We start from the raw sequence: 17,454 nt of genomic DNA, 5'->3' as shown, positions 1-17,454 counted from the left end.
CATGTTGTTCAAGGGTCAACTGTAGTTGCCATTAAGATGTATGAAAAGGGAACTCACAGTAACTGTTAGTCATGCATTTTTTTAAACAAAAGGACACTAAAGGTATGATCATTACAACTGCTAACAGGAAAACAAAATTTACTGATGCTAAGAAGGGTTCTCACACCATCCTGTTGACACACTGTCCACGTATTCAGGGTAAGGGCCAGCCTGTAACACACTCAGTGTGGTGGAAGCCTTCCACTCTACCCAGTGAATGAGCAGCATGCTGGCTCAGGAACCCTCTAGAAACCTGCAGGCAAAGGCAGGCATCACTGCAGGGTTCCAGGGAGGCACAGAAGTCACCGTGGGACCAACGAAGATTACACAAGGCCAAGGGGAGTGAGTTCAGGAGCTAAACCACAGTCCTGCCACTCAGTAAGGGCAGGATTTTATACAAGTGCAAACCTCAAGGTTTCTTATCTGCAGAATGAAATAAATGTCAGATGGTTGTGGAGACCCATGTGTCGAAGGGGTCGCAGATTGCCTGAGCACGAAGTAAATGTTCAAGGTTAGTCTGCTTCCTTAACAAACAACTAGCTGACTGGAAGTTTTAAATGACCTACCAGCTCTTCATCTTAATTTTTAAATATTTTTCAACATTTTAAAATCTACTGATTAGCATCCATGGGAAAAGTATACTCTCTCCAGAAAATTGCACATAAACATGTAAGACTTTGCAAGCAATCTAAGGAAGATCACAGATCCTCTTACACTCAGAGAGACCACCTAGGGGGCCTTAAGAACTCGGATAATGAATGTCTAGAAAACTAATAAATTATTTAAAACCTGAGTTAGTAAGACAGAAGTCCATATGATAACAGATAATGCTTAATGAATGCTTATTATAGGCTTAATATCATGCCAAACAATTTAATGAATTATTTCATTCATCTTTGCAATAACCCTTTGAGGTAGATAGTAATATTATACCCATTTTCTAACTGAGAAAACTAAGGGTTAGAAAGGTTAATTAGCATGTCCTGTGTTACACAGGAACATGTCAAAAGAAAAAAATATGTTCTGTATAAGATAATGCACCAAAAACAAAATTAGCCGTTAAAACAATGACTGAAATAAAACAGTTCAACCCACTATGACAGTACTTATTTATATATGTTAGCCACTTGACAGAGTTCTTAAAAACATAAAAAGATGCCTAAGAAACAAAAATGCGAAATAACTAAATCCCCTAACTAGCCCTTGGTCATCTCACGAGGACAAGGACAGGTGTGGCCACGGGCTAGCAGACCTACCTCCTTGACAGTGGACATGAATGTGCATTTCACGTCCCCTTTAAATGGCTGCACTTTTCTGCTTTGGAGAGTGTCTGCTGTGCTGTTTAAACCACCCTATAATATGGGGATCAGCTGGGGCTGGGAGAGCATCTCTGACCAGTCTAGGGAGGCCTGGGCAATGTTTTCTTTGCCTTCTCACCTCCCTCACTGCCCCTGAACTGCCAGTAAACACAGTACTTTTTGCTAGAAAACATCCAAGCTAACAGAGTCTCAGTAACAAATAAAAATGTTGCCTTCTCCACACAAATATTTTTTCAAATGGACAGATAAGTTAAAATTATATAAAATTAAATCTACGAGTGGGTGTTATCATTCGCGTAGAAACGCAAATCACATATACCTGAATATGCAGAGAAAGTTAAATTATAATGCCATCAATGCTATCCTATAAAAACTAAATTAACAAAAATAGTCTATTAGGGAAGACATCTGGTGTATCATGGCAAGAACCGTTAATGATATTGTCTGCAGCCCTGTAATCAATTTTTCTCCCAGCAGCTCCCTCATTACGCTGCATTAGAGCCGTGCGCCTGCAGGATTTATGAGAGCCCCACACATGGGGAGGAGCTTTGCCAACTGGATCCGATTCAGGTCCAGCTCAGATGCCTCTGGCAACACGAAGCGTTGTTAAAGAACAATCAATACAGTTAGCTCCATGCAGCAGCGTATTCACTGCAACAAGATTTTATCACCTTATGACAGAGTCTCTCAAACCTACATACGATTGTCTCGGAGTACACCACCCATCATAAACTTATTGAAATCCCCAGAGAACACCATACTTTTACTGCTAAAAAATTAAATTCTGCTCATCACTAATGCTAGCAGAAAAAGCTCAATGTTATTATGGGAAAGATTTTAAATCCATTCAGCAAATCCTGGTTAGTGAGTATTTGGGGTAAATGAAACAGTCTAACAATGATATCCATGCAGATTAGAGAATAAATAAAATATCAGCCTGAAAGATAAAAACCATTTCTTAGATACAAGTGGAAACAAGATGGTAATCAGTAAAGGCTGAAGCGTTTGAAGTAGAGAGTCAAGTCCTGGCTGCTAATTTGTCCCTTCATATGTCAATCTCTCTCTCTCCAGGGATTAAAATTAGACTTGTATCCATGACACTGGGTTTTATCTTCCATTGCGAATGGCTATTATGTCCAGAATTCTAGGTCTTCCATAATATGAACCTTTTTTCTGGTCTAATCCTTGGTAAGTTACACTGGCAACTATAACATCTAAACATGAAATTGCTGCTGTTGTGATCATTATACCTGATTGTGTTATAATTATTACTATCCCATCTCTGTGGTCTTGGTCCTCTTCATGTTATGCATGGATGACAGCCCTAGCTACAGAATGGAACCTTCACAGTCTGTCCCCACTCCACGCTGCTTCCCAGTGAGTCTTGAGCAGTGAAGTAATCTGCATACTGGCTTTCAGAGAATAAAAAGCCTGCAAAGTCCCTCCCTCTTCTGCCAATCACACGAAATCGTGCCTTTTCTGACCTTTAGAACCCGTCATGATCTGGCACCATTTTATACCCCCCTCTGCCTCCCAAGACCCACTAACCTGTGCTCTTCAATGACGTCCTGCGGCCATCTTCTCCCAGTTCCACATTTCACCAGGCTCACTGCCTAGGTTGCTTATGGACAGGCTGACAGGTACACCTAGAAGGCACCTCCACTCTGCCTGTGCACATGTTTCTGATGTATCAAAAACATAACCTACCTGCCTTCACAAAACTTTCCAAGTGCAACAGCCCATTGGGGACACTCTTTACTCAGGAGATATTAATATTCTACACTGCCGCTGAACAATTCATTATATATTGCCAGTATCCTGTATTGTGCCTGCGCATGTGTCACAGCTACCCTCTCGTGTTATTTTCTGAGTATGAGCTGGAGCCCCACAGTCAGATTACACACAAGATGAAGACAGGCCTTAAACTTCTTTATTGATTAACAGTGGTTGATTGCAATGAACACTTGTGTTTCAGAAAACTTGACCATTAAATCCTCTCAAAGGAAGGAAAAGGAAGACAGGTGCATACACAGCTTTCAGAAAAGGTGAGACATATGACAAAAAAAGCCCTCATGGATCACTAACCAGGTCCTCTGTTCTAAGGGAGAACGCACTAAAGACGTTTCATCTTGCTACATCTCACACACACCCCACATGACCACCAGGTAACAGGAATTGCCAGGGTTCAGCTGACAGCAGTGTATCTACACCCCAACCCACACCCTTCAAAGTGTCTGATTCTATATCTGCCTCTGCAGAAGAGCCTAGCTACTTCTGAGCAATACTCTACAAAACATCACCTGAGAGGACGGCACCCAAAACAGTTTAGATGTGTGGGCCATGAGTCCCACTGGTCCTGGGGAAATGCACAGTCCACACTTGGTCTCAAACTTACCCCCTTTTTTTCCCCCATTTCAGTTGCCAACATCCATACTCGCTGCTGATTGCCAGCTCCTGCTCCTTGCAGCAGCCCAGCATGCTCTCTGCTGGGGCCAAAATACCCTACACCACCAACCCCACTAACTCTGGAACTGTCCTAGAGGGGTAAGGCAAGTCCCGTATTTTGCTTCCTCTGTGCATGTACTTGTTCCTCCTTTAAAAACACATACAATACAGCACATTTGAAAAGGGGCTCTGGGGAGGGAGGTAATGTTCCTATTTTATACCCTATGGGATATAAAATATTGACAGCTTTTAAAAACGGGATTCTCCTTACCCCTACAGGCCCTCTCCCGGCTTCAGAAAGATGCTGTGGTGGCTGTGACGCCACCGGCAGAGAGCATGCTGGGGGGTCACACAAAGCAGGAGTTGGAGATCTGCAACAGGCCTGGGAGTTGTGGACCTAAAAAAGAAAAAAGTTTTAAGTTAACGTGCCCAATGTCCCCTCATACCCTGGTTACTAGGGGCACTCAGCACACACGAGTATCTGCACAAGTCCTTTAGCAGATGGCCTCTGAAATCGCAGAGGATTTGTTCTACCTCTAACATTAACCTCTCTGCGTCAATCAAAGCCGTTTCCTTAGCTCAGCATGAACAAAAACATAGGACCCTTCTGGCTTCACGCTCTAATCTGGATCCTCTCATAAAGCAGTATGGTGTGTGCCCCTCAAAATAACCAAGTTAAGATGACACAGTGCCGAAGCACAGTGACAGTGGCATGCTTTGCTTATAATAAAAACAAAATGTCAGTGGTGTCAGATAAACACATCTGTGAAATGAACCACAAGAGGACAAATTGAGCTTTCAGAAGAGTTTCTAACGAGAGAGGCTAGAGGCATACGTGCTTAGTAAGGAAATATTCAAGGTGTTAGGGGTGTCAAAGAAAGGCCCTACCATTTCCTCAATTCCTAGTTAATTGTGTAAAGCTGAAGGCAAGGTAAAAGACAAAGGCTTTTTCCAGAGGGAAAAAGACACCATTCAAATGAGTTTTAATTTTCTCATAATGCCCATAAGGTAAGTATACTAAACAGGCAGAGCATCAAGTTCAAGAAAGACATTATTTCTTTTAGGGGTAAAACCAGTTTGGTATGTATCGCTTTTCTTTTTAGAAAGAAACTGAAAAATTTAAAACCAGCTAAAGATTGTAGAGCAACTTCTGAAAGCCAGCACAGTCCTTATAAGTATCAAAAACGATACCTCGGATAATAGTTTGAATACGTTCCCTTTCAAGTGCTCTAGAGAATACATAATATTTCCCAAAAAACTAACCAATTCCATTTCATGAGGTTGTAAATGAAATAAAAACCCCATAAAATCCAAATGCTTCTATAAGAATTTGTTCTTAAAGTTGTTTAAAAATTACAGATAAGCAAACTTTTTTAATATTAAATCATTTTTATGAAGTCCTATTACATATTCCTTTTGAGAAGCAAAGAATCCCTTTCTAACAACTTCCTGTAATCTGAGATTTAATATGCTCCATTAATGACTGATATTTGCAGGTCTCTTTAAAAACAAACAAAAAAGACAAATCCCAAGAAAATAAGTGAATAATGGGAATATCTTTATCATGATGGTTTCTTTTCTTTCTCTACAGATCACCCAGGGTTCCATGCTTTCTGCCCAGCCTCTGACTCCCACTGCGCCTCACTGACAACATATGATGGAATCAAGGGTTAGTAGCCAGAACCTCCTCCACCACATACCCACCTCTTCCCCATACCAGCACCACAAATCCCAAATCAAAGATTCAGTTGTGTACTAGAACGTACAGTATACTCAATATTTTTTACCATAAACATCAAATAAAAATGAATTTCTGGTTAATCTCCTGCACTAGGGATTCAATTAATCAGACCACTCAAATCCTTATTCATTCAAATCAAGGGTTTTAAACAAAAAAACAAACCAAAAAAACACCTAGTAAAGCATTTCTAAGCACGTTGGCATGATTTTAAATATGCAAGAGTTCAAGTCATTATTAAGAAATTTTAAGCATTAAAAAAGGCATCATTTCAAAGCATATCATTGTTCTTATTATTTATGAATCAGAAAACACTGATAGTATCTCAGTTTCCTTAATTTTCTTTCAGTTCTGCTAAGCAGTTTTTCTTGGACTGTTTTAACTGGTTCTTAACACAAACATACACATACACATACAAATTACAAATTTCAAGTTCTAAAGAATATAGTTTGAATGACAAGACTTTACCAATATTCTTGCATAGCAGCTTTCTGCAAATATCAAATTGTCTCAAACTTTAAGCTCCTTTTTTAATAAAATATTTAACTCTTAGCAAGTTTTCTACATTGAAAAAACTTCACATATAGAGAACAGGTTCAGTAAATAACATTTTAGATAATTATATTTAATTCCACAAAATATTTAAGTAAAACTTTTTCAGTGATTTCTTGAGTTCTAATATCCAAATAAATCAGGACAAAATTAATTACCCAACTTCACAGTAATCATGAACCATTAAAACTTTAAATCCCACATGGTCTATAATGACTGTCAGTCATAAGTGAAAACAGACCGCTGAGAAGCTGAACAAATGGGGCCAGTAAGATGCTCTGAGATTATTTATTCCCAAAGCCTCGTTGTGATTTTCACTTACGTGAATACAACCCTTCTGTTTATAAGTTGACATTCATATCATGCAAAATAGTTTTGGTGACTCAAAAGATCTTTCAACATGACGGCTCCATACTTGAAGGAAGAGAGGGATGCACAGCAGATAGCCAACATCACCTCATCTACCATGTCCATCAAGCTCAGGGCTAAGAGATTTCATCCTCCTCTTGGCTCTTAAAGGATTAAATAAAATCATAAACTTCAAATTTACACGTAAAAAAAAACATTTAGTCCACGAACATATACAGCAGGTCCTCAAATAACATGGTTTTGTTCATCATCATTTCATTGTAACGCTGATGAGATGCCTTATGAATTTAAGTCTTATTTATATCAATTTGCCTATGGTAAAGCTGGTTTTGTTATCCATCATTTCTTTTAAATTCACAGAACCTATTGACGATGTTAAATGAGGACTTACTGAATTTATAGCATGGAGTAAGCCCAACAACCCACTGTAGTGTATTACAATGCTTACAGAAAGCAACTTAGCAACCATGGCCTTGATTTTAAACAGAGAATCGGGGGAGGAGGTGTGTCCTCCAGAAGAATATTCTAGCACCAAATCAACATCTTTTCCTAACTCAGAAATCACTGGAATAGAAGAGAACGGTTGCAATGATGCACTCACTCCTGAAAGGTGAGAATAACTAAACTAACAGAAAGGAACAACTTTTACAGATCTATCTCAGTTCAACATCCCATTATCTCTTTAAGTAATACTTAATTCCTCTCTCTATAAACTGAAAACACTTGATAACAAACTTCAAGGTTTTCACTTCACTATCCAACACTATACTCAAGTCACAAAGCTGGAACTGGGTGGTACTGATCTTTTGGTAGGGAACAAACCAAGAGGGTAAAGAGAAAAAGGAATTATAAAAAGAAATACTCAATTCTACAGACCTAAACTGAGGGACTATCAAAACTAAAAAGAGAAAAACAACCACTGTTTCACACAGAAATGAGTCATCATACGGTAAGGCATTTCTCATATCAGTTGGCCTTCTCTGGGATGCTTACATGCAGACTAAGCCCTCATTTATCTTCACTAAAAGTCAGTAACATAGAAAATTCAAAACAGATTATAATAATGCCTAAAAATGTTATGACTTTGGCTATACTCATGTAAACTTCCTGAAGAAAATAAAAAACTGAGTTTCAAAGTATTTTAAGAATAGTTTTATTATTTAAATATATAAAATACTACACACTGAGGCTAACCAAAATATTGTACATTGCACGCTTAACTGAAGGTAAAGAAGCAGATCTCTTAGGCTTGTTTAATAAACAGAAGGTTAATTTGTAGTTAACACATGCACTGTATATGAAACTATTACTGAAGTTTGTCTGAACTTTCTCCAGTGAATTTTTTCCACAAAATGTTACTTCATTCAATGTTCAATAAATACTGTGGATCTTATATGGGCCAGACAATGTGCTAATAAATGCACAGGATACATCCAGGAATAAAAACAGGTGTGGTGTCTGCCCTCGCAAAGCTTAAAGGCAGAGCACCGACTAAACATCAACACCATGATCACTGTCATTCCATGGCCCAGGGGCTGCGCTACCCACTTTGTAGACTTGATCTTTTTATCTCAAAACAAACCTACCTGTACAGTAGATGCTCTACATCCCAACTTCACAGGCAAAGAAAGGGAGAATAAGAGCATTTAGTGTCTTCTTGCACAAGGTCATGAAAGGTAGCAACTGATGAAACAGACTAACCGTGATGTCTAAGTCAAGCTCTAGACCCGTGCACTCTACCATCTCTCATCTCAGCCCCAGAAAAGCCTCTCAAATTCTGACTAAGCCCTGTTCAAATTAATGTGGATTTCCTGCCCCACCCCCAGATCAGTTTTTAATACAAGGTTTACCTAATATTAAAATGAATGCTCATTTCCTGAATGCCCATACACCATACAGTCTGTGCTTAGTGGTCACAACAGCCAAGCCTGGATTAAGTGACTGTGGTCTATGATGCATAAATGACAATTAGTTCACTGTGTGTCCACATGTATGTGTGCATAGAGTGCATGTTAATGAGTCTCTCATGGCTCTTGGCATTTCTATGGAAAAGCCTATAACAAAGAGTGAGAAGATATCATTAGTTAAACTCAAAAAGTTTTCATTTTTAAAAAGTTTGAAAAGCAGCTTCTGACTTTTAATCCACTTCTGAGAAACTCAGTTTGGTGGAGAGGGCAATTTTGATGGCAAATGGAACCTAAGCTGAAGCTAATTTCTCTGCAGCCCCTCCTTGTTGTACTGTGGCAGTCAGCTCTTGGGATTGAGTTAAGGGTACCCAGAAAGAAATTCTGAATGTTCCTCCTCCCCCAGCTTCTCACATTTGGCAATGCAACAAAGAGGGGTACAGTATTAAATCTCGAATGATTTGGGCCCGCATTCGCAGCAGTAATGGGAATGTGCCTTCTCCAAGGTAACTAGTGGCATGCCTCCTTAGCTACTCTGCATTCACCATCAGCCCTCAGAATGGATGCTGTCAGGATATCAATGGTACAGAGCACACTCATCCACGCACAGCCATACACGGTAAGCCCTAGCCAGCCCACTGAAAATACTGCAATACCCCTAATGACATGTCCCCAACTCCAAGGGATCTCTAAACCAGGTATAATTTTAATGACAACTTTCCAAATAAGAGCCAAAATGAATCAATGGTCTTTGCTCAAAATAATAGTTGTAATAATTACACATCCTATCTGAAAATTCATTTCATACAACAGTTGAAGAATTGGTAATTATATAATTCGAGGAATCCAAAATCATACTTTTTCTATTGTGTGAGTGACAAAAATTCACTAGGAATCCACACTGTATTTCCATGTAGAATGTTAAAGGAACAGTTTCAGTTACTTATCTGTGAATGAAGAATTCAGCATGAACTATGACTATTAGAGCCAGACAAGGGACTCTGGTGTTAAACTGCATGAAAACTACTAATCTCAACCATCTTCTGGATAAGCACTCTCGGAATCCATGATTATTTCCAGACAGCAAGTTATAACTCTATTATGCTTAAAGCCTGGATTCCTGTAAAAATGGAATTTTATTGGTTTTTAGTAAAAGCCAGAAAGGAATCTTTCCTTTGGGACAAAAAGTGATGGCTTCCTCCACACAGTCCTAATTCAGTGTTCTCCAGAGGACTGATATCCGCTGACGCCACAGCTGTGTCCTTAGACCCTAAGATCACTGAGAGGAGGAGCTGTGCTTTACACTCTTCCGTCCCCATTATGGCGCTGCGCTCAACACAGAACACAAAGTCAGCTTTCAATAAATGCCTGTCAAAGGCACTGTTACAACCCAAAACCTTCTTAATTGCACTCTGGGATATAATGCTTCTTAATACCAACTCATTCAAAAACAAAATTCTCAAAGCAAACTAAGTCACACAGTGATCTAGAAACACTAGGAGTGCAGGAGGAAGGGTTGAAGATGTTATACTGGGCTCTTTAAGTTACAATGACTGGAGATCGGCTCAAGCAACCCCAAGAAGAGGCCTTTACTGAGAGGAAACAAGGAAATCTGAGAATCCACTGGGAAGAAGCGTCAGGAGAGCTCAAGGAGTGAGTGCAAGCTCTTGCTCCCTTTGGCGCATCTAGGCGGCTCTCTGCACAGCCGCTGCAGTCCTCTGCATTCCCTGGCTTCTGGCCCTACCCTGGCCCTATCCTGTCAGCTGCCTAAGACCCATCAGCCTGCCCCAACCCTCTTCGCACTGAAACAATTCTTGATTCCTCCTTGCAGCTTTACCTCTTCTGCTAACTACTTAGGTCTCTCAGTTAATCTTTTTCAGCTAGGCCACAAAGATCATAGATTGCCATTCCACATTACTATTCTTTCAAAGAGCTAAAGATTTTGCCAACTGCCTTATTATTTAGTTCAGAAGCCTAAGGTGCAAAGCTGCCCCGCTTAACTGATGATCCCTCCTTGTTCCTGCTCCTAAGCATACACTACCCATAATTCCACCTTACCTCTACTGCTCTCTTGAGCCCTTGCTTTTGACAACTCGTTCCATAGATACTTTCATCACTGTAGTCAAACAAACCCAGGTCTCCCGGTCTGTAAAGAAGTCCAACCTAATAAGCATTTCCTCAGAGTGAAAGCTTCCCAATAGAACACATAACTCTCTTCCCTTGAAAATGCAACTTCCAAAAACCTCAGCTCTGGTAGGCACTCACTACTTTGCACCTACCCCTGTGAAAGTATGGTCTCTCAATATATCTACCAAGGTTAAGCTGATTAAATATACCTACCAAGGGAGGAGGGTGGAGAGGCCTTATGTGTTTCGATGGTTAAATGTTAATAAGGCGGAAGCCATGGATCTCATCCCTTAGGCAAGATGACCATACAGCCTCTCATCCAAACAGGGACACCTCTGAGAGTGAAAGCGGACACTGTTTAACAGTCCACCAGGACAACAGCTGGATACTTGGTCATGGAGGCACTGTATTCCATTATCAGGACTCAGATTCTACAGGCTACAGTAGCGCAGTCTAGAAGACAGCCAGGTCCCCATGTAAAATCCAAACATATTCATGTAATGTTACCCAGGATCCTCAATTCAACTAGCTAGCATTGTGCTAATGACGTGTCGGAGTTGGTTCCTTACGCCCACTTCTTCAGTCCCTTGGTCTCTGCTGTGTTTTGCCTCTGTACTCTTACTTAACATGTAAGTAAGCATTCCCCAGTTCTTTTTACAGTCCCACAATACACCTAATACTCACAAACTCACCATGTCAAAAGGATTAATTCTAATTTATGGTGTAAACAAAGAAATACGTCTCTCAGTTACAACCCCAACCAAAAAAAAAAAAAGAAAAGAAAAGAAAAAAAAGAAAAAGAAAAAAAATGCATAATTAATCAACAACATTTCAAAGCTATTGCATTTTTGTTTTCCATTGCGCCACTTGCCATGCATGGTATTCCCTGTGGGCAAAACCAATTCCAATTTCTTCTTTTTAAAATCTTGCAGAGAAAAAAAAGCATATTGCCTTCTGTTCATCTTTTCCCCTTATAGCTTGGGTAAGCTGAAGGAAAAAAAAAATCTATGATTATTCTCATCTATTAGGTTACCTTTTCATAAGTAGTACTGAAAACCAAGGAAGACGAGAGTGGGTATCCAGACAACAGCTACATTCCTTCCAGAAGCAAATATTTCATTATCTGTTCTCGTACACAACTACGAGTATGAGCTGAATACAACACTCACACAGAAACATAAGACATAGCAGTGTGTGGTTCAGAAAAAGGCATCTACACAGACTGCACCCTGCTTCCCACACTGTTTTTGCAGACGGCTTTAAAGCTGTGCTAGACCAATACTAACGGAAGCTTCAGCTTTTATTGCTGTTAATACCCTGAGCAATTACTGTAACTCAGCAGGAACCTCTGCATCGAACAGCAACTATCACATTGTAATCAGCATTTCATAAGCGACGCTGTTCAAACGTGAAGGCACCAGCTAACGTGCAAAAACTGTACAAAAGGGGCTTCTATTCTAACAGGTAAAAGAGAAACCTTTGCAGTTTTATTTCACAGCTATATCTCTTCCATGGTGCATGAGTATTGCATTTGGGTAAAAATCACGCAAAGACAGTGATGGGGGAAGAGCAGGAGCAGCAGCCACTAGCAAAAGAAAACTCTTCAGGAAACAAGGCCACCACCCTGATTTTCAGATGTCAACGCAGCGCCTGTAAAAAAAACCTTTGGAAGGAAACACATAAATAGCAAAGACCTCTAAAAATGGTAGAATTTCATGTTGACATAAAAGCCTGAATAAAAAGCATTTGATTTACAATATTAAACTGCAAGGCCACCTTGTAAAACAACCAGGGGCATTAAAAGCAGCTTACAAGAATAAATCTTGGAAGGAAATGGCACATTTAACTTTCTTTTAAAGCAGCGAGCATGTATTACGTATGCAATAATTTTTTAATGAAGAAAAATAAATGACATGCAATTTTTTAGCTAAATTGGAATATACTAATTGGATATGTGGAGTCCTTAAAATGATAAAAAGAAACAAAAAAGATGCAGAGTTAAAGATCTCTTCAGACTACATTACTTTTCTTTAGACATACAATGTGTGTCAGAACACAAATATTGTCCAAAGTTACAAAGGGTTTGGGAAATAAGGGCATTCACAGATACTGAGATAAATATCTCTACAAAGCTAAAGAATTAGGATTTCCTACTATGTGTAGACAGTGGTTCACAACCTTCAAGTACAAGGATCCCTTTTTAAGATCTAAATGTTTCAAAAGATCCCCAAATAACAGTACTTCAATAGTATTGCACTTATCAATTGTTTGAGGCAACTACGTAATGGACAGTGATTATTAACAGTGTATTATCGTTAAATAACTCAACTTTTAAAATCACAGCAGCATATTAATACATTTGAAAATTAGTTGTACAGACATGAAAAATGAGGTATATTTTTTATTTAAGACTGAGAATGTTCATTTGCAGACCTTTGCAAAATCTCTACAGATGTTCAGGGATCCAAAGCCCCAAGTGTGGGAGCCACTCGTCTGAAACCAAGAGTTCATAGCAGGCAATACCAGCGCTTGTGGACCTGGGAAGTTTTCAGTGAGAAAGTATTGTAGCCGTACCACCCCTGAGCCAGGCTTCCGTCTCCTACCTGGGGGACCCCAAAAAAAGGTTCAAGACACATACACTCCACTCACTAAAATAGCTTAGTAAACTATAGTCACCACCAAAAAGTAGTCTGGTCCATTTGCACTCTTTTTTTTCCCAACTCAGCAAATGCCAAATTTACTTTTCTTCAGGTTCTTCACAACAGCTGAGAAGAAACAAACTACTTCAGAAACTCAAGGAAATCCTGAAATTCTTGTCAAAACATCTACTAAAGGAATGAAAACTTCGTAAACATTATTTACAGTATGAGTTTTATAACACAAAGTGTTACATAACTGAAAAGGTAAAACTAGCGACTGCCTTACGTGAGTGCTACAGCCACGAGGCAGTTGGCACTCAAAAGGTATAGTGGTCATCAAGCCAATATGATGGAGAAGCAATCGAGGGACAGCCAATGGAACTAGAAAAAGAGAAGGTCCAGAGTAGAATCGACAGCACATTAAAGATGCTTACCAGTTTGAAGTCTTGAATGCTACAGATGAAATACGGTGTGTTTGGCCTCCGACTCTCGATATACACACAGTCTTTAAAAGAAAAAGAAATTGTAAAACAACGGCATTTACTTTTAAGGGAACAAAGACAGGGCCCACAAAGCCACTGCATAAATAAATAAACCACATACATTTCAGAGAAAATTTTTTCTCAAAGATGTATTAAATTACAAATAACTTTAAACTAAAAGAAAAGAGCCCTTGGGTTCTTTTTGACATTTCTCTGATCATTTAAAAAACTTGATAAAGCCTCAAATTACTGTTTTCAGGGTCCCTGAAGGAGGGGGAGGAGGGAAGCCCACGGGATTATCCATATTCAGATAAAGGTCCTGCGATAAGGGGGATCATGCACCAAGACAAAATATTGAGTATCTTATTCAAACAGCTGCTCCCGTGTTTTCACAAAAACAAATGGCTTTGCCAAGAGCTACTTTACTTTCAATAACTATTTTGTGAGGAAATAAGTGAAATATAAATAAGACTAGCGTGAACATGCTATTACAATGACCTTTTCACCTAAACCAAGAGAGAGAAAGAAAACTAATCTAATCTCTTGTGGGTAACTTGTTATTAAATTTTAACCTAAACATATTTTATTTTCTAAATGTAAAGAAATCCAAGGCAGCCAATCAGAGATGGAATGAAAGAAACCAAGTTACACTTTCCGCAGGGAGGAAGAGCACTTTATTCAATCACATTTGACATGGCAGTCTGGGTGACTGTGTTTGATGCTCAACAGCTGGAGTGCAAAGGGTTGCTGTTTTTCAAAATGGCAGGTCAAGATACATTTAAAAAAAAAAAAAAGCTATGATTTTAAGGGAAGTGGTGGCTATAAAGGGATGTAAAAACTCCACATTACAACTCAAGATCATTATAAAGTTTAGGACAGGAAAGTCATGTATTATTTACTGAGAAGTAAACGCACCTACAGTCAATCAAATTTTCTAGTGACCATAATGCCCACATTTAAAACATCATTTGTTTTATCTTTCTTTGTGACCCATCCTAATGAATATGTCTTAGAATAACAGGTGCTTGAGAACACAGGCAGATTCCTCTACTGCCTCATTTCACACACATTAAGAGCCAAGAAAACACGAGGGAGCAGAGATCTGGAGCCATCCATCCAGCAGACAGTTCAGTCCCATCATAAGCACTAGCAGACCCACTTAGAGGCAGATGATGAAGAAAGCCCTCGTTCACTCAGGGCACTTCCTTCCAAGAAACTTTCTGAAAGACATCAGGATATTTGTAGCCCAAAGTCATTCCACAAAAAGAAGTGATCTGAAAGTCATTTAGGCATCCAGAATCCCCAGCTGATTGCTCTACTCAGATGTAAACTCAACAACAGAGATTCCATCTCTGTATCTTGACTGTTGCCTAAGATTTCTATCTTGTTCCCGAGTTCAGGGGGCTAAATAACTCTGTTCAACATTCAGACACCAACCATTTAACATGCTAATCGCCTTAAGAAATAAATAGGAGAACTCCTCCCACTGTGGTAGATATCTCTCTTCCTACCCCTCATCTGGTGTTCGAGAAAAACAGGAGAAATCCATTCTGAAATAAAAACTGCAGCTCCAACTTGCACAATTTTGGGACAACCAAAGGTTTTTAAGTTCTGAGTTCCAATCCCTACTGTACCCAACTGCCAATATTTCAAACCTCTAGATATCAATTATTTACTCATCGCACTCAACCTGAACACACATCACAGTCTAACTGCCCTCTTCCTCCTATCACCTCCTATACAGAAAGCAGCATTTTCTATATCTCATACATAACATTGTGATACCTAGCTACTATTCACGAGCTTTGAAATTAATAGGTCACTTCCTAACTAATGACTTCCACTTTCTTAAAGCGCACATGACAAAAAAACACGTGACAAAAAAATTTGCCACATTCAGTAACGGCCTGGTCCCACACCACATCTCATCCTCCCCTAGGCTACATTCTCAAAAAGAAACACCAACTCCCCCATCTCCGTCCATGCCAAACCCTCTGTACTCCTTCGTTCCACCAGCGTCTTGCAACCTTATGAGTTACCTTCAGCGGCAGTCAATTCTCATGGCTCCTCTGTAAAGAAACGACAACATCTCCATTCTTTCACATAACATTGCCAATTTACATTCCCTGTTCGTTCCATTACTTGGGAGTCAGATGATCTGCACTGTCCACATTACTATCTTTTGAGCTTTTGAGCTTAGAGAAATTTATTCACGGCTGTGTTCTGTGCACCCACCAAGGACTGATGTCTGGCATTCATGTTGGTAAAACCAGACAAAACTGAAGTAAATGACAGATGCTCAGATGGTAAGGACTCTGTGCAACTTTGTTCTTTTTACATAAAGAAAAGCTTTATATATACTTTTCATAATCAATAGAATCATTATTACCATAAACTCTCTTACTGAGACATAAAGCAGCTATTAACTTGTATATAAAAAAGCTTTCCAGAAAAAAAGACTCTCTATTTTTTCATTTCTCACTGCCAAGTTCCATTCAGGAAAAAGATGAACTGTAAATACACCCAGATATAACTGTTAGAGAAGGCAGGAAAGGAATATGAGGTCTGCCAAGGATGACCACTGACATGCCTTTGCCTAAACACTGCTCTGCACTCTTATCGGAAGCGCGAGAAATGCTGCCATGAGGGATAAGGCATAAGGCAGACTGAGAGCAGAATCTTAAACCTGACACATGGAATTAACACGTTTTCCTATTAATGCCTCATTACTAGATAAAAAGTCACCACCTCTTTTTGTTTAAAAAGTTACCATGGCAACGAAATTGATCCAAAGCTATAAACTCATATATGAGATCCCAATGCACAAAGCTAGCAATCTGTAAAACAGGTTACTGTCATCGAGTGATCTCTATCAGTATTCTGAAAAAGGCAGATGAGCTCACTTCAAACTTAAGTGACAAAACTTAAGAGTTTATTTTACATAAATAGTAGTAAAACACAGAATGGCTAAGATCAGTGGTAATATGAATTGAAAATTTTCACACCATGCCAAACTTGTCACAGGCATGAAAAAAAATACATTGTTTTGATCTGACTGTTCTAATTCACTTTAAAAATAAAAGCATGCAAAATTACTGTAGAGTCAAATTTTTCTCTATAACCCATAAAAATTAGGGTGATCCAATTAAAATAGAATATGTTCTAAGAAACAATTTGTATTTTAAGTCTCTCGCAAACAGAAACCTATTTATTACTCTTAGTGATTTTCAAAACAAGGTTAAATAAGGTCAAAAATACTCTTAAGTAGTTCCCTCTTGTCTCATTAATTAAGCAGCTATTTAAGAAAATAACTTTACATAGATGTCTATAGTTAGGCCAAAAATACAGTGGTTTATTTCAAAGAGGAAAGGCAAGGCCATAAGTGAAGAGCCATGTTAAAATCTCAGTTGGAATACATGCTCAGTAATCTCTTGAAGCCAAAATTATTTGCCAAGAATTTTCATGCAATTTATAAGCATGGAGTGTCTGAAGCTGGTTTCAGTCAGCTGGATCAATGATCCCCAACCTGAAAATCCCCATGAGCAGCATAAGCACTGCAGACACCTTAAAAAAAAAAAAAAAAGAAAGAAAAAAGACTGCTCTCTTTTTAAATCAGAAGCTAGCAGTTCTCAAAGAACTGAGCAAAGCTGATATGATCCATTAAGTACATAAAGCACATTTTCAAAATTACCCATACGAAAATGCATATTTACCAGATTGAGCAAACAGCTGCTGCAGGGCAAATACATATATATATTGGGTTGTCGGGAAAGTCAGGACGTATTTTTCTATGTTTTTCAATGCAAAAATGCGTCATGACTTTCCCAACGACTCTCTCTC

At 39.0% G+C, this 17,454-nt stretch overlaps 1 protein-coding gene across 4 annotated transcripts in view; it reads right to left on the bottom strand.

The window, feature by feature from the left end:
- RERE (arginine-glutamic acid dipeptide repeats) overlaps positions 1-17,454 on the bottom strand; it is a 404,790-nt gene that overhangs the window by 204,324 nt on the left and 183,012 nt on the right. For 3 of the 4 annotated variants that reach the window (XM_019639725.1, XM_019639722.1, XM_019639723.1), the window contains exons 3-4: positions 13,567-13,637; positions 4,075-4,200 (exon numbers count right to left, since the gene is read on the bottom strand). In XM_019639725.1, the coding sequence (XP_019495270.1) occupies positions 4,075-4,200; positions 13,567-13,637 (197 nt within the window). The remainder of the gene's footprint in view (positions 1-4,074; positions 4,201-13,566; positions 13,638-17,454) is intronic. The other variant, XM_019639724.1, reaches the window with a different exon arrangement.

This window comes from Hipposideros armiger, unplaced genomic scaffold, assembly GCF_001890085.2.
Source record: "Hipposideros armiger isolate ML-2016 unplaced genomic scaffold, ASM189008v1 scaffold_46, whole genome shotgun sequence".
Taxonomy (NCBI): Eukaryota; Metazoa; Chordata; class Mammalia; order Chiroptera; family Hipposideridae; genus Hipposideros; species Hipposideros armiger.
Note: the sequence above shows the minus strand (reverse complement) of the source record. Positions and strands in the feature narration are given on the sequence as shown.